The sequence below is a fragment of the Cataglyphis hispanica genome, chromosome 2 (assembly GCF_021464435.1).
Source record: "Cataglyphis hispanica isolate Lineage 1 chromosome 2, ULB_Chis1_1.0, whole genome shotgun sequence".
NCBI classification, from domain to species: Eukaryota; Metazoa; Arthropoda; class Insecta; order Hymenoptera; family Formicidae; genus Cataglyphis; species Cataglyphis hispanica.
The window spans coordinates 4,411,680-4,431,268 of record NC_065955.1 but is presented as its reverse complement, the minus strand read 5'-3'; the positions used below and the strand labels follow the sequence as shown (position 1 = coordinate 4,431,268).

The 19,589-nt window shown below is 32.0% G+C and overlaps 1 protein-coding gene across 6 annotated transcripts in view; it reads right to left on the bottom strand.

The window, feature by feature from the left end:
- Positions 1 to 19,589, bottom strand: part of LOC126859011 (TLD domain-containing protein 2) — a 120,618-nt gene that overhangs the window by 70,337 nt on the left and 30,692 nt on the right. Inside the window, exon 2 of one of the 6 annotated variants that reach the window (XM_050609863.1) lies at positions 9,009 to 9,067. The exons of the other annotated variants lie outside the window; for them this stretch is intronic. Coding sequence (XP_050465820.1) covers positions 9,009 to 9,010 — 2 coding nt within the window. The 5' untranslated portion in view covers positions 9,011 to 9,067. The remainder of the gene's footprint in view (positions 1 to 9,008; positions 9,068 to 19,589) is intronic. 6 annotated transcript variants of the gene reach the window in all.

Below are 19,589 nucleotides of genomic sequence, written 5' to 3'. Positions count from 1 at the left end.
AAAAGATATTAACAATTTAAATAACATAATTTAATTTAATTACAAAAGTATTATAATTGCTAAGAATTATCTGCATGATATTCTAAATAAAATATTATTAATAAATTAAATCCACATTATAAGATAAATCAAGCAAAATTTTTCCTTACATATCCAAACTTCGCTTATTTAATTGCAACTCAGCATAATCATTATGTCGATCAAGAAACACAAGTCGTAGCAGATGTGTCCTTGGCGAAGATATCTGATCGAATTAAAAAGCAATACATAAATCAGTTGTGTCAAATTTTCTGAAAGCAACAGCGTCACGTGTCAATTTCAACCGATAAGTCGCAAGCATATTTTGGCGGAGAGTCGCGATAAAAGTCGCTTATTTTTCATCGCAATGCGTTACCTCCACGTTCACCGTTTCACGAATTGAAACATGACAATTCGAAATGGCAAATTGTACCTTCCTACGTGACCATCGACATATTCAATAAACGTGCCACGTTTCAATACGAAGGAATAAGTTGACAAGAATGACGAAGACAAAATAATCTTTTTGTTAAAACTTCTTCACAATTTCACGTACGTATATATTTTTAAAAATATATTTAATTATCCAAAACTCAGATTTTATTTTATATTTAAATTCATTAAAAATAAATATCAAACTTTTAACATCTGTCAATTACAAAAAAAAATTATTGATTTTATTATATATTATAATGCGTTTTCCGATGATATAAAATCGTGTCAATGAGCTGAAGAAGCACGTCCTGAAAAGTATAATAACGAGAAACTAAAAAATTATAACTTCCATTATTATGCCTACGTATTAAACGTGATTTTGGGGATATTATTGGATATCTTCATAAATTTCTATGTAGACGGGATAAAAAAGATCGATAAAACTCGTAACGTATCTGCTTGATGCATCTCATCATAAAACGGCGTTTTATGGCTCGGAATTATAAATTCATCTCTAAAATTTGCACGAGTATGCACGGTCGGATAAAAAGATATTTTTTCCGATAGCTTTTCGTAATTCTGCGAAATCTTATATTTCCAATCAAAAGAGGGTAATAGATCAATACAATAATATAGATTTTATAATGCTTATTATGCTATTATAATGCTTATATCAATCAAATAATTGAAAATTGATGAAAGAGACCTACGAAGAGAGTGTTAATGAAAGCCACCAATCAATAAAAAAAATTTTTAAATGCTTTGCTGATTGATTGTTAATTTGTCGTTCATAATTATGCTCCAGTAATTCGGATAATTGAATGTCCAATGTCTGTTTTCTCTCAACAGTTTTTTGTGTGTACACAATCATTTAACAAAAATTTTTTTTAAGTTGTATTTTATCTAAATATTATTATTATCAATTGTGTGTGTGTGTGAATATATTATAATACTATTACTATATTAATTATCAAAGAAAACATGGTTAGAAAAATGAATAATGCTAATATATTATTATATTCTCGTTTTCTCTCCTCTTTCAATAAATATAATCTGATTCTTCCTTGAAACTTACGTTAAATAAATATATATATATAAAAAAAAGTTACATATTGCATGCATTTAAAAATAAAAATTAATTATCTACAAAGTTAAATATATGATGACAAGAATCTATCCAACGTTTTATAGTGTTTAATATGTATATAATCATCTTAATAGATCAAAATATGTTCTTTGATTCACATGATAAAAACTGATGCGTCATTCCCTGTATGATATCACTTCACATAATGAAAAACCATTTGTAAACATCGAATGGCAATTTGAATGTCTCATTAAGATATTGCTATCCCGCAGATGATGCGCTGTTTGCAATAAACGATGGGTGAAATCGTTCGCGTATTTACAGCGAACGGTTGCTTGTTCGCATACGTGCAAAAAACGATTCGTTGTCGTCCACCACTTCCCGGAGACCTCGATTCCTCGTTCGGATTATTGAGAGTCCTTGTGTTAGTCGATAACGAGATAAAGACAAAGAAGCGCACCGTGACCAGCTGCTTGAGAAAGCATGTACCAACCAGCATCGCTTTCTGCTTGACATTCCGCACGTGCAACACCTGTCGAGGAATATTAATGGCGACGCATCGCACAAAAGTATGAAAGATGTATATTAATGTTGCATAATAAAAACGTCAAGCAAAAGCCTTGTAATCGTTAGCAATATCAACATAATGATCATTGATGACTCTATATAATAATAGAAAAATGTTTTAAAAATATCACTAAGTTCTAATTCTAATAACCACTTCTATCGTGAATATCAGAATTATTAACTGTTATTATAATTAGCAATACAGATATTAACAAGTTTAATGTTGATCGATCGTTTGTCTAACAATAAGTGATTGTATCGATTTGCACCTGTATATTTATTGTACATTAATATATTGATAGCTGATCTCAAGATGCAACAACATTAATATCTATCTTATGTTAAATTTTCTTTTTACTTGTGTAATTTTATTTGTGACTAATTTGTGACTAAATATTTTCCAATTTCGCCATAATATGTTTTACATGTGTTCAAATATAATATAAACTCAAAAATTAAAACTCATATAAAACGTAGATCATCAAAAAATTCTATTTTTCAAAAATTATAAGCATTGTTCTTATCACAGATATTACGTTCTTAAAATAACGAATTCTGTTTCAATATGATGTTCAAGTATATAATAATACGTGTAATTCTTAGTAAGCCCTCCTTATTCTTAAAGAACAGATACGCTACAATCTAAATACAGAATCAAGATTTCCTCTAGATATTTACAGCGATTACTTTAGCAATTCTTATCGCACTTGTTATTGATTATTAATCTAATAAAAATGTCCATAAGTTATCGTCTTTTTTTGTATGTTTTGTAATTTCTAAAAGATATATATATATATATATATATACACATATCCTCTTTAATACCAGAAAGTTGTTAGATGCAAATATGAACAGATTTTCTTGCTCGCACAATTTATATCTTCACATATTATTTGGGTAATGAACCGACAATTCATTCAAACAATGCATGTACGATTATTACGATAGATTTCTCTTATTATGTATGATTGTTACGCATCGAAACAAGTTGAGCATATTTTTTTTTTCAACATCAATGCAACGCGTTACATATACAAACATGTACAAATTCTAAAATAATGTTTAAAACCATTAAAAATTGCTCTATTTCTATGAGAATTAAAAACATCAGAAATTTTTACCTTTGTAAAAATATATATCTTTTTTCCTACAAATTGCAGAAAAGACTTTCTGAATTGAATTTATAAAAAAGGAGATAAAAAATTTCTGAATAAAAAATATTTCTAAAAAAGGAACGTTTCAAAATCATGAGTATTTTTCAAAATGTATACGTATTTAACATGTGCTCATATGTTGTTTAACGTGTGATTTTCAAATATTTTACAAAGTAGTTTGCAATTTCTTGTTTTTGCATACCATCACGTCTGAGAAAATATCTATTGTTTAACGTGCATGCGACTGTTTGGGATTTTCAATTTCCATCTCCTCTTTGAACAGCTGATTATAATAAGTATGCTAGTCACAGAATATTTCATAAAATATTCTAACCACAGCCTATACACAGACGAACGCTCGGTGTTCGCATTGCGTGTTTAACCACCCAATCGAATCTTTCGACGTTATTTATTATGCCTCGCATAATTGATGACCCCAGCTGCGTCGATTGTTTTATACGATTTTAATGTCGACGTGATTTATTTCGATCCCAAATATCTCGTCGATTTTGCCTTCCATGGATTTTAATTGCCAACGTGGATGCGACGCGAGCACAAACTAATACTAATTGGCAACGCGCCTGGTCGGAAAATCCTAATTGCAATATTATATATGCATAGTATAATACTTTCAAAACCACCGTGAAATTATCCTTACATACAACTCGAATAGATTATCCAGTAAAGCCGTTCTACATAAAGATAAAAGTAAACTTTACTGAAGAAACTATCAATTTTTCAATATTAATTTTAAAATAAATAACTATTTAAGTAAATCAATTTTTAAAAAGTTATATCAAACATTAAATTAATTTAAAAGATATGTAAGATAATTTATCTCATAGGTTTATATATATATATATATATATATATATATATATATATATATATATATATATAAGTATAAAGATATACAAATTTTATATGTTCAATAAATATATAAATATATAGAGAATATATATATATATATATATATATATATATATATATATGTATATGTATAGTACGCAAAACTAAAATGATTTTAATTAAGAAAAATAATGATTTATCAAAAATTTATTGAAATTTCTTTTTTTACTGATTATTTTTTTTAAATATTTTAATAAATAATTATTGATTTTTTTTAATATTGATTTTTTTCTAACTACAAATATAATTACCGATAAAAATAATGTGACGAATGAATAGTATTAACTCTTACAAAGAAATAAAGCAACATTCGATAATGAGGACGTTATATGCAAAAAAATATTTTTCATAGCACATTATACATATATTGTCCCATCGTATGAGACACAATCTAAACTTGTGTTAGTTTAATTATCGTGTTACAAGCTAATTAAAACATAATTGAAATTGACCGTTATAATTATTCGTACCGTATCGTAAACTTTCGCCAACGCCTTTTCACACATGCATCAAAATCGCCAACAAAAGAGATATTCGCAATTTTAGTCCTCAATTAATAACACGCTAATAAAAACTTTTCACGTAATTAAATATAATTTATAATTATAAGAGCTGGTTTTTCAGGAAGGATTTTCTCGTTTCCATCGCGACGATTCTTTTTCCCGACCGCTACTTTCCCGTCAGCTAATTAAACACAAATATCAAGCTGCGCGCGCTTAATTGTTATTTCATAATTTGCCTTGATTGCATCTTTAATGCCAGAATCGAATAAAAGCCAATTAAATAATGTATTTGTACTCAAACGATATATTGTATAATAATAACCAGCGACGCCGACTTCGTTATTATGTCGATATCGCTGAACTGTAATTATTATGGCGTTCAAATTGCTGCATATATGATGATGTGTACCAGCTATAATTATAAAATTTTGTTAATTGTGATATAAAAATAACTACGAAAACATATTTTTAAATTAATAATCTTTAATTAGTAAATAACTCTCGAAATAATTAGATTAAAAATTAACAGAACTAAAAGTAATTTTAATTAATTTCCTCTTTCAACTTTTTCATGTTGAATCATTCGAGTTTAAAAAACCTAAGCCAACTATTTCGAAATAACTTTCGCATAAGCTTTACCAGATAGATCTTCTTGTTTTGGCAGCCTATAAAAGAAGGATTGATCGAGAGACGAGATATTGAACCTCAGAAACTTCCACAACAAACAATACAAATTGATTTCAATCGTAAGTCGATCAAAAATATCGTTCGACAGAATGGAATTTTATAACTGGCCGATAGCGATGCTCTCTTGCTTTCCTTTCAAGGTTGATAGCACTTGCCTGAATCGATTATCTCTCAGTATGCTTCGTCGAGTGTGAAGAAGATTGGCAGATGAGATTTGCATTAGTATGCAACGAAAATTTTCCTTCTCTTCAACGAGAACGACAACGCACAATCTCGAAATACTCGATTATACAGTGATCAAAGAATTTACTATACATAAAAACACATTAGTTTTATGTAAGACACTTGAGAAATGTTCTCGAGAAGCATATGGAAAATATAAGATATATAAATTCCTGAGAGAGAGAAGAGAGAGCATTAAATGTAAAAAAATATATATATATATATATATATTCAATAGAATATAAAATATTCAATTACGTACATATGTATATATGTTTAAAATAATATTACAATAGGAAAATAATTTTATTCGATCGCGTAAAATAAACGAGTCATTTCAAGCTGCATTCGGTAAAATTTATCACGCATATCGAAAATGAATACGCGTCATTCAGAAATTGATTTCAGTTATTTCTCAGAAGATATATTCGCGTTGTTATTTTAGAAAAATCTGTCTATGATTAAAAACAGAAACAAAATAGTTCATCATAGTGTCCAATTAGCTATTAATTAAGATAATTTTTAGGTAGCCTTCCTAGTTATCACCCTGTCGATAATGTCTGAAGTATTCACGAACCGGCGAAATGACGTAGAAAGGAAAGTTTGGCGCGGATAAAATCACTTTTACATTAGTGAAATATAGACGATGATTCGCAGCCACTTCTCCGATAACGAGATGTCAAAAGGAGCACGTTTGATAATAAATTATGTAGTAATTATGTAAGCATATAAAGATTCCACAAATTTTTGGGTCAAGGCCTTTCTTATCATTCAGTGCAATTTGCGCTACTTTTCCATTGTTTGAAAGAAACCAACGTGTAGTTTAGAGTAACGTGCAGTTTCGAGGCTGCTGTGAGTCGACAAGGAAACGCAACTATGCAAAAAAAAACGAATATTGTGCGTGCCAGTTGCATTATCATCGACTTTCTAATTCCCAGTCGACCGCTCCTTTCTCGACTTATCGAACGCGAGCTTGTACGTTTATGATGTAATTTGCGATCTAATACATCGATCATTCGTTAGAAATAACTTTGTTAAAAATATTCGACGATAGGAATGTATGAATAAAATTTATCTCACTTTAATCTATCAGAGACCGGCTGCAAGATACGATAACTTTTGAATTTCTCTTATGATATATTCGTGAAGTATTTCTTTCATAAATAGAAATATAATCTTTTAGTTAATTTTAAGGTAAAAAGAAAAAAATAATTAGCAAACCAAGCGAAACCTGACACAGACAGGCATCGAGAATTAATCTTAATCTTCAGTGGACTCTTACGACGTCGAAATAAAACTTTCGATTCCCTTCTCACCTATTTGTCCGACTCAAGGCGATTCAATTGCATTAGCTGCTTGCAGTTTCAAAATATCGAGCGCACCTTTCCGAATGTTGATAAACATCGATTGTATTAACATCTGTCCGGCAATCATCAACTTTAACAAGGAGCTCATCCCTGTGATCTCTTGTAGTTTTCATGAAGCGCCAGTGTCTGAAATCATTGACGGAACGACGTCGATTCGTTCTTCGATTCGAACGCGAAAACGTTCCTTCTATTGTATCGAGGAAATGAGCTATCGGCCAAGAAAGATAAATGCCACCCTTTCCTCTTTGCTTCTTTCGTCTTGGTTGTTTCGAAACTTTAAGACAGCCATCAGACTTCTTGGACCATATACTATCGGATTGCGCTTTTAGCGATCTCCTGTAGAATATCGAAGAAAATTTCCGATACTCCCCAAGTCAAAAGATGGAAAGAAAACAACGGTCGATCACGTTTGTGATTCGTAAATTCTATCTGAAATATGATTTTACATTTTAAATAAAACTTGTAAACATTACAGACTTTATAAAATATATAAGATAAATAAAATTTATATATAAAAAGAATAAAAAAGTAAAAAGAATTAAACGTGTCTAAAATTTGTAAAACCTATTTCGAATACGACTACAAACCCTATATAAATATCTAGTTCTTTCTCTTACTCTTTACTTTAAAAATATCAAATATCTATACTAATAATACTGCTTTATTGTCATTTTTTTTTCATATTTGTAAGTGTATTTATTTAATTACTATAAACATGCTTGCACTTGTGTATTAAAATTGATAAAAAGATTATATATTTATATTTATGAAAGAAATAATTTTAATATATCGTAAGAATATATTATAAGAGAAATTCGGAAGTTACCGTGTCTTACAGATGATCTCCGATAGGCTAGAGTGAGACGACATTACTTTGGCCTAGATACTGCTTCTCCGCATTCCTTCCATCAGAACGACGAGACGATAAAAGATTCCAAGCTTGTGATCGTAATACCAAGTGATCTCATCACTTAACGTATCAACTGTTGAATGGAAAAGCATCGAGATCCAATGAGAATGCGGAGAATAGATCAACGCAGCAGTCTGTCAAAACTAGATTTATGAAAACTCAACTAGTCTGCATGATTTTGCGCATACGTTATAACGAAAATAGCCGATTGCTCGCGAATTACACGATCCGCGCAGATTCCTATCGCGCCAAAAATATATCGCCGCGGACGATTTGCAGAAACGATACCTGGCAGACGAAAGCGCAAACAGTTTATCGGTGGAAAGGGTTTGTTCGGTCGCTGCAAATTCGCTCGTGTGTCTTTTTCGGCTTTATTTGCGTGTGCCAGCGATATCGCCCGCTTGGTCGAAGATGTTTAATGTTTACGCATGTTTTGCCAAAGAGGCGATCCTCGCCATCAGCACCTCTCGTAAACATGAAGAAAACTCGGCTGGATATAAAAGCCATCGATCTTTATTTATGTTAGCCTCAACAAAAATGCAGATTCTTGATTTATCCTTCATCAAAAATTGGTTTGTGGTTGAATATCAAAACAACATACGTTTGTACTTTTCGGGATTGAACTTGCTTTACGAAATATGCACATAAAAATGTGTTATAAATTTGCGATATATACAAATGGGAACAAGCTATCTATGTAATATAAATTGTTTATATCCTCTATATAAATTGGAATTTATGTCTACTGTCTAAATATTATCTTTCGTTTCTAAAAGCATTTATTTATACATCGCAATTTCATTGTTGCAATTTTATTGTTTAAAACAAACTTAGTTTCGTTTAGACACAACGAGAATTTGTAATTTAAACATTTAGACACAATGAGAATTTGTAATTTAAGAAATCAAGACCCTTGTAAATTATAAAATGTGTCTTTTTTAACACGTTTAATACAATTTTACTATCTTACAGCATCAGTTTTATAAAAAAAAAAAAAAAAATTTATATGTTCAAATGTGTGCTTTTACCTAATTGATTTTAAATACGTGCACTACGTGCGTTTTGTATCATAATAATTACCTCATAGTTGAAGAGAAATCAGTTTTACTACGTGAAAATGCATAGATTTCAATTGTAATGGGTACTTACATGCAAGAAGTCGTTCTGTTTACAGCTAGATACGAAACAACGGCATAAAGATTACTCACCTGAAAAAATAAGAAAGACAAATTAAATAATTATATATATATATATAACAAAATATTTGATATTTTTTAAAATAAATAAGTAGATATTTGTTATTTTGTCAAATTGTTATCGTATCTAAACATATATAAATTTTTAATTGTAAATAGAAATATTGAAATGATTTTCTGCGTTCTTTCAATCACAAAACTCTCTTAAAGTAGGTTTATTTTTAACCCTTGGCACTTGAAAGGATTTAAAGTCACCATGCGTAATAGCATTGAAAATTTCTTATAAAACTTTATGCACCCAGCGCCTTTCAAAAGCAAAAAGTTAATTAAAAAAGTTAAATAGAACAAAATATGTAATGTATATTTAGCTCTTGACCGCATAGCGTTATTGAAAACTTCTCATAAAAGTTAGAAGTTAGAAGGAGTTACAAGTTTACAAGAGACTTCAAATTTCTTTCCCACCGCTTGAATTCTATTCGTTCTCCGCACGTTTCTTACAATGCAATTCTTCACACTGTTTTTTTTTTTTTTCAAACTCCTACGTGATTTAATTGTTATGCCGTTTATTGATCTTATACTACCAGAAAAGAGAAAAAAATGCGTTGCATTTTGCAACACTTGCGTATTTGCGTGCAGCAGCAAAATTCTCAGAAACGCTCTCGTTGCAATGATAAATCGATAAATCGCAGGGCAATTGTTTATTATTTGTACGATATTCAAGAATATGTTTGTTTCTCAATGCAACGGTTTTCTCAGACACGTATCCGTCTCGAGTGTGCAAAACATGAGCGCGGAACGTGTACTATTGTCTCCTGGCGAGATACCGGACGCGTGTCTCGAAAGCGGTACTATCTGGCGCGCGTGTTCGCTTTATTTCTGTCGGTGCTTTCGCACCAGAGATATGCTGGAAAGTTATTCGTGTCCACCATTCAATCTCCCACGCTCGATACGGACGAGCCGGCAAGCCGAACGAGGAGGAAGCACAAAATGGTCTTGGTTTTTTTTTTCCTTTTTTTTTCTTCTTTTTAGAAAGAGTAAAGAGATGTTTGATCGTCCTTTTCCTCATCGCAAGGCTCGACTGCGCGATAAACGCTTCCGATCGCGCGAATAAAAGCGCAATAGTCGCCATCGTTATCCCGTTCACTTTGTATTCATAGCGTATTGCTCGCCGTTTTTCGGTCGCTTCCGTTCGGCGCATGGAAACGTGACGAATTCCAGGAGACATGGTCGAAAGCACGACTTCGATTCATTGGCATGGTGATAGAATTGAAATTTATGCTTGAGATAATGCTATTGTTAATTGTAAGATGATAATGTGATGGAATCGTGGATGGAAAAAAAAATATTTGAATATCCAGACTACAAATGAATTTTTCGAGATCTCATATTTCAATATATTCTGCGATAAATATTAAAAAGTTTTGAAAACATATATTACATTATTAAGAGATAAAATTTTTTTATATAAAAAAATTTAATCATCTCGACAAATGCTCGCTTCATCTTTAGACTTTTATAATATATTCTCCACCCAATCCAATAAAATATCATCGATAAATGTCTAATTTATAATAAAAACGAGCTTTTTTCTATATCTGCTAATTAAACTCATCGCTTAACGACAAATGAGCACTATTACACAGGCGCTAATTAAATATTCCTCTAATGATAGTACTCCCGATTTTGAATTCTCCTTTCTGTAAATATGCAAAATACTTATCTTTCTAGCATTTTAATGTCCTTCACAAAGAATGAAAACGAAACGGTGAGAGAAAGAGAAAGATTGCAAATTCTCACAATACAGGAGAGATAATGTTATTCCGGTTTTCTTATGCGACAAAAGTCGCACTGATATACGATACAACACCGCGTAGTATGCACGATGAATTGCACAAAGATCTGCTGGTAGACTTGTTTGTCACGAGAGTGTCCTTGAACGCGAGTCTCACCCACGTCGGATCAAAGGGCTCTTCGAAATTGGAATACTTCATCAAGCCGACTATAAAAAAAGGCACGGATTTTCGCCATCATCTCGGTAAAATAATATAGGACAATTATCGATTATATCGGCGACAGACGAACAAGAATTCGTGGCGAAGTCAGCGGCGGAGAGCCAATCGACGACCATGAAGAAACGAAGAAACTCATCGGGGTTTCGAAGCAACGACCGACCGACCGGCGAGACGGAGCTTTCTTGCATGCATGATTAGACGAGGCCTGTAAAACCTGTTTGAAACCCCATGAACGCGAATCAAAGGAGGGAAAAGAGAGAAAGAGAGACTCGTTCATTCAGGTGTGTCTGGTTATAAATAGAATTGCCGGAAGACGGCCGCAGCAGCCGATCTTCCTCTCCTTAAAGCAAAGCGCTTTTCAAGCAACATGCTTTTACAGTTCGTACACCATGCTTAATCAAAGATTGTAATTCGTTGATAGCAATAGAACTTTGATATTTTGAGGTTTTAGACGAGTAAAAATATGTTTAGTTTATATTTACTTAATATTATTCTTTATGTTTACTTTTGATAATGGAAACGTTTTATACAAATTGCATTTTCCGTGTTTATGATATGAAAATCTTTAAAATACTGATTTCAATTAAGGAAACTGAACAAATCTTAATTAACCGCTGACAATGACACAAAAGAGAAATTTATTTACTTCTTTTTTATCTTTATCAGTATTATATATACTATATATAATATATATATTATGGGTTATCAAAAAATATTTATAATTTGTTGTAAAAAAGCAACTTCTTGTCGCGTATCATATACTCTAGATTAAATAATTAGTATATAATAATAAATAATAAATAATCCTAAATAAAATTTCCCTAATAATAATAATCTTAAATTTTCTCCAGATAAGAATTCTAAATCATCTTCCTTTTAGACGACGCGATAATTCCACGAACGGATAATTGCTATGTTATATATGTTTAATTGCATTATTTAATTGCATGCGATATCATGAGATAAAATGCATTGCATTATTAAGTTCTTACGGATACGGAAAATCATTGCGCATGAAGAAAATCGCTGCACGCGATTATCGTATTAGCGAAAATCACCGTACGACAAATCGTCTAAAACGTTCGCGTACAAACATAATCTGCGATCTCAGAAAAAAATATATGATAAAGCAATAATAAATAATTATCATTGGCTCGCTTGGATCGGAATTAGAATTCGACGAAAGATCGAAATGCTCACTCAATCAAACTTGCATGCTCGTGCGATCAAATCGCTTGTAAACATTTAGAGGAGTCACGCGGTATGTATTCTCGCATTAAGATCACGTGAAATCAGCGATCATTAATCGTGACCGCGGTTTATTGTGCTTGGCCGATGAATCGAGAACTGTCGATAAGAAATCAATCAAGCGAGAATCAGAGAGAAAATGTTGGCGTAGAAGAAAGTCCCATTTTTCCGAGAAAAATTCCATTTCAAAATAAAACCATATTTTCCTTTCAAGAAATACACGAACGCTTTTCCTTGCAATATCGAAAAAAAAAAGAAGAGAGGAAAGTATATATAATTTCATCTCGCGCGCTCTGGAACAATTTCTTTTAAGCGCGGCGATAAACACAAAATAATACTGCGATAATGTGAATTTGATGATACAAAAATAGAAATCATAATAATTTAAATCGGATAAACAATACTAAGAAAAAATTATTGAAAAAATTAATGGATTACGTAGAATAAATATAATATAGCAATAATATAAAATATATAGGGAGACAAAATATGTACGTTTAAAAAAAAAAAACAATATTCGAGATTATAAAAGATTTGTTACGATGTATAAAAAAATTTAAACAAAAAGAGAAACGAGGAAGATACATAAAAAGCGAGAAACCGGAGGCGTAGAATACGAAATACGTCGAACCGGTCGAACCGCTCAAGAACAACTGCATTCCAGAGAATTTCCACAAGATTATCGGTCGACGTAGCATCCCCTTTAGTATATCCTGTTGCAAGATCGCGGGTAACCACGAGCGAGCCTCGCCCGAACTCGTCCCGAACGATAACGAGGACTCTCCTTCGCGGGAAAACTATTTTCGGCGAGCCCGGTAACGGCACGCTTTTGCGACGAGAAATTGGAGCATGTCATGTTCCAAGGATATGTCCCCGCACTCGCTTCAATAGAAGCGAGATGGAACATCGCAACACAACACACGTCTGCGTGCAGCTGCGTTATTGTTAGGTGCTTGCATTATGACAGGTGACGTTTTTATTCGCCGACGTTGATCATCTATATATATTTGACATACCGTGAATGAAGGAAATGAGATTGTGTATCGGTATAACATGATCGAATTAATTCGCGAATCTATTGATTGACAGTCGTTTAAATTTTTCACGTGTCAACCGTTCCCTCTCCCTCCAGCCACTCCTGTTGCATTTCCATGTTGAGATAGAAAGTTCCGAAATCAAATATCCGATCCGTGAGTTAAATCGAGCAGATGAAAATTGTCACACTATTTGTTCCACAATTTCCCGAAGCTAAATCTTTCGGCAGATAGATCGCGTCGACAATTTTGACGGACAGAACACAATGTTAGAACGCAATGTACGGTTTATGAATTTTAATTTTTGCCCACACGCTAAATATTCACTGGCCTCTCTCGGCGGGGTTAGTACCGCGGCTCTCGCTTATATTTTATTTATAGCGCGATTTGGTCCGCGCCTTCCCGTTTGCATTCCTATTTTTTGAATAAATAAAGCAACAATCCTTCACTTTGCTGCTAACGCAGGAAATATCACATAGATAAATCATAGTTGCAAAGCGCGTAGTCCCGTGCGCAAAATTTCGTTGAGAGATGGCCTATTTGGATAGGAATTAAATTTCTAAATTGTAAAATATTACGAGATATTTACATTTTGCGAATATTTAAAGAAAGATATTTTTAGATCGTTTCTAGCAATTCTATTATTAAAAAAAAAAAAATTTAGAAGCGGATTTAAAATACTTTGTATAATTGTTCACGTTACACATATAATTATTCTCAAGAAAAAGAAACATACGTAGTACAAAGAAACTAAAATTATCCATTGTTACATCAACCGTACAATGTCGTTCCATCTGTTATAATATATAAGGTATTTACAAAATACTTGGAGAAACTCTTAAGGCGTGTCGTCAAAATAAAGGAAAAAGTTTATATAAATTCATAGTCGTTAACGTTATTATGTGATATAAGAGTTATCAAAACAAAACCATTATTTTATATTTTTAAAGCATTTAAATCATTTAGTATATTCATAACTTATTAATAACGAAAAGATGCTTCGCCAGCACATCATTAATGCTCGTAAGACTATACGAAATCGTCCGTGAACCTTTGAAATGATTTGACAATTCGCCATGTCAATACCTGTCTTCAATCAAATAATGACCATTTTGCATTTGTTACAATTTAAATATTTACTTATAATTATTTAATATATAACGTTAACATATAACGTTAATGTAACATTAACATAAACCTTGATTTACTATAATGTCACAACCACTCATATTTGACTGTGAGTTTAAATAAATTTTTTCTTTATTTTTACGTGAGGAATACGCTCTCGAAATTTGTTCAAGTTTTTCATGAACACTCTGTGTGTATATATATATATATATATATATATATATATATATATATATATTCGCAATGATCTTTCTATGCATTGCATACATTTTCATCATCCTACAAGTTCACGGACATGAATAGATCACGCGCGAGGGCGCGTTTAATTTGTTTACGAGCTCGCGACGCTTGCGAATTGGCGTTCGACAATATCAGCAAATTATGCAGCTGCATGTCCTGTATATGTATATGTGCGTGCCCATACATGTGTATTATTATATGCAACGTGCGTCGCAGCTCGCGTCGCATGCCATTTGCGCTCGTGTCGGAGGAGAACATGTGTGTGCGGCGTTAATTGCGTCGGATCGTTAATTCACGAAGACAGATACGAGGGAGAATAAACTTGTATCGCGCGAAAAAAAAAATTGTTTCAATTAAATTCATTTTAATCCTTCTTATTCAGCGCTTAATTTTTTCTTACATTTCATCTTTATTTCTGCAATCTTTTCTTTCATTATTCTTAATCCTGCATAGTTTTAAACAAAAGCATCATAAAATTTATATTGATAAAACGTTATTTTGTAAGCAAAAGAGAAATTTTTCTTTTTATATATGAAAACAAAAGAGGGATTTTATTTATAAAATTCCTATTCTATAAAATTATTATTCCATTAAATTAAATTAATTGCACGCCAAATGGGAAATATAATATTATAGGAATTTCAATAATATAAAACACGATAATATAAACTATACACAGCCTACTTCACAATCTTATTATTTTTAATGACGCGATGCGCCTCAGTATTTAAAATATTTTTTTCACGTCGATAAATTTGTACCTCAAAGAGAATTCGCGCTCGCTATAAAATCAATCGCACGTCACGTATGATGGCAATTCGGCCGCGCTTCAACGAGGCTAATTATCCTCGTTAAACGATTAAGCTGTCGTAAAAGAGAGCTTGCATTGTCCGACTAGTAGATAGGATCTAAACGTTTCCGTCGCACCAGTGTGTGTCGGTCTTAACTCACTTATATAAGAGTTTATTGCAAATTGCAAGACACGCGTCCAACTGAACGCCGCAATTTGCCCTCGCTCATCTCGATGCGAGAAATCTGCGCAATTCGTGGTTTCTGTCGATATAAAAAACAATGTTATGAATAAAAACGCGCAATAAAATAATTTTCATATTGCCTATTTCGTCCTATTCAATATAAATATCTTTAAAATATTAACTCTGATTAGATTTTAATGTCACATATTCATAAAGACATAGCTGAAAGAGATAAATAGCATCTCGAGAAACAGCGCATTCTCATCGTATAACGATATCGACTTTTGTCTAGTTCAATGTTAGGTCGAGTACTCGACCTCAATGAGGCTCGTGACTTAAATGCTTGAAGATCTCGTCTCACTTCCGGCCAATCAATGATGAAATAATGTCACCGTGGAATTCACGAAGACCTTGAAAGCGATCCGTGTCTGTGCTATAAAAAGAGAAAAGCGAATCGATTCAAATGCGATGGAGAATCTCTTTCTATCTGAATACGGCGCGACGATCGAGAAAGCCGTAATAGAATCGAATTTGTACATCTACATATTTATCAGGCGCAGTTGTATCAATTGATAACAAGCAGATGCGACCTTGCCATCAAAGCGAAACCGACAGATTGAATGAAATTTCCTCGCGTGATTAAAGTTATGCAGGAATTCTCATCGAGTAAATTATTGTATATGTGTGTCACATTTATTAACTGAGACTAAAAATAAAATCTTTTTACGGAGGCGTATTTATATCTATAATAAAAATTTTACTTAATTTTTTTTATAATAGAATATTTGCATTCTACCACTTTTATTTTATATTCATGCAACTGTAAAAAAAAATACAACATTGTAGAATATATTTATTATTGTATTGTGTTATTTAAAATTATAATTTTTTTCATTTTATAACTCCTATTAATTATACATTTTACGTTGTTAATGTAACTTTTAATTGCAGTAAATATATCCGCGCGAGAGAATATTGTTATTACATCGGGGCGGCCAAATTATGTAGCTTTGTTAATAAACCTACACAAACGCTTTACCAAGAAACAATTTTATATGCAAATTTATGTGCACAGCATAATATGCCACTGATCCATATTTTCGACCATCAATTGTAGACTCTACAGATTACGATCCTGGTAGACACACGTGCGCAATCCTCTTCCAGCTTCCACAATTGTCACGCTATTCCAATATAGAAAATTTAGAGCATAACCGAAAACAACAGAACCGTTGCAGACGACACGTGACCAGCATCCATATTCGCGTTACATATACATGTAAGACTTGGATAAAATATTTGATACATAATGTATCAAAATAGAATCCAGTTTACTTTAATAAAAATAAGAAAAAAAAAAGCAATTAATTCTGCAACGCATATTTATTTTTTATTGGATAATTATTATTTAACGAATTAGTCGCACCAACTTTTTTAACTAAGCAGGATCTAAGTAAAGTAGAGTAATATCACAGAATGGAGAACGATTCGCTATGAAAAACAATGTAATAACTCTACTTTCAGTATTATTATTATTACTATTATTATTATTATTATTATTATATTTATTATCTTTATTTATATTTCAGTTAATTTGTTTCTGTGCTTAATTATAAGAAGAAGAAAAGTACGCAAAGTTATCGGATCATATATTTGTTCACAAAATGAAGAATGCGCATAATACGTCAATGGGCCGTTAAAATGGCGTATCTCGTAAAAGTAGTAGAAGAGTCACATTCTCGCGCGTGTCTCTTCTTTTTTACACGCGACCATAAAACAGCCGACGACTATCTGGGATTATCCTTCGGGATACGACCGTATTTCTGTTCAGCGCAAATGGCGTTCTACAATCCCTAGCGAGATTCAGGAACGTTAATCAGAGCACGTATTTGATTGGGGCGGGGAAGAAAACTGATAGAAAGACATTCGCTAAATGCGATCGCGTTTTGACTAAGAATTGAAATGATATAACAAGTTTAATTTTCGACAGTGCAAATAAAAGAGATTGTCTCTATGCCATTTGTGATAAATATATTGATGGGCAAAACAACATGCCAATTAACATAATTAGTGTATAATGAAATTAAACGTTGTTTTTCTTAAAATCATAATGTCTTAAATAAATCTTTCTAAAGAATTGCAATTTATAATGCAATGATATAATATCGTAACATTATATTGCTTTATTGTACGATTATTACATAATATATGTATATGTATATCTTTATATACACAAATTATATTATTTTATAATAGAACAATAATTTGTCACACACATTGTCTCTCGTGTCGTTCCTTGAATTATAAATAATCATTACATTTCACACGCGCTTTAATTACGCTTTCATTCGTGTGAGCCCTCTTTCTCGCGCAAGCCAGATTCCACCCACCATTCTCCCATCCCTCCTCGAGAATGACTGGGCACCTGATAAAATACGAGGACATTCGGCGGGCGTTGCTCTCTCTCAATAATCTTTTTGCGCCGAGACAGGCGCCGTAAGAGATGAAGTATCGCGACGAACGTCGCTCCTGTGTGACAAGAGGAAGGTCGATGCCGCTTGGAAGGTCGAGATGTTTCGAAAGTTAATAATAACAAAGCACACCAAGAGCAGAGCAAGTACGTCCACTCTTTGAATCCTTGAATCTTCCACTGATCAACCAAATCGACCTTCCTCTGGATCTTTAAGACTGGTCTCCTGTTCTATTGCGAAATTTTTAATTGTCACGAATAATAATGGTTTATGTATAATTAAATAATAAATAATAAATTGTTAACCTGTTGTCTCTCTTTCTCTTGATGATAAATAAATAATCCAACTTCATTATCTATAACTTCTGTAGAAGCAAAATAAATATCTTAAAATAACAATAATTATTCAACGCTCATAAAGATATGTAAATATTTATTATCAGCTTTATAATATTTACAATTAATTAACCATGTTATATTAATTATTAAAATATATTAATAATTTTAAAGAAACTTTTTAAAGCGCGATCTACTGATTGATTTAATGACTTGAAAAGTTTTATAATGATGAGATATTAATTAATTATATGTAATAAGATATATTAATCGTAATTATAATTTGTTAGAGATATTAATTAGTTTTTATTTATAATCAATAATCAATTATAATTATTAATAATTATAATTCAATATATATATATATATATATATATATATATATATATAACGATTAATATATTTCATAATATACAATGATTAATACCTCGAGAAACTACTACTTAGAGAAACAAAATTTTGTTCGAGTCACCACACCAAGCAATAGGAGATTGCACTCCGAAAAATTTTTACTCCGAAAAATAATTTCGGAATAGCTCTCACTTTATCTTTTTTCTTGCGGTTTTCGTCGCACGATCCAAGGGAGTTCGCGCAACGCTAGAGTTGTTTCGCGAGTCGGCGCAATATGAAGCTATGCAACGCGGGATGCGATGCAATACGCTTACGTACGTGCGTGACTTTTGCGATTGCAAACTATGCGAACTAACGCTGACAGACGCGCGTGTTCTCCGCGAGATCTAAACTAGTTTAATATGTCCAATTAATCTAATCATGCCCGCTCATTATTTGTCCCGTATGAGCGCCGCTTTATGTAATAGGAATCATCAACAATGCTATCCATGACGTATAAACGCTTGATAAATGATTACGATCGAGACTATATCGCGAGATAAAAAAATCTTGACAATTTAATGATTATGTGTATAATAATCATATTTTAATTTCAGTGAATTTTCTGTCTTTCAATATAATCTTGTTATTATCATCGCTTTTAGAAATGATATATTTTGTTCCCGATTAAATACTTTTCAAGAGAAAAGAAATATTTGAAATCATTTTATAAATCATTAAGATAATCTTCAAGATAATCAC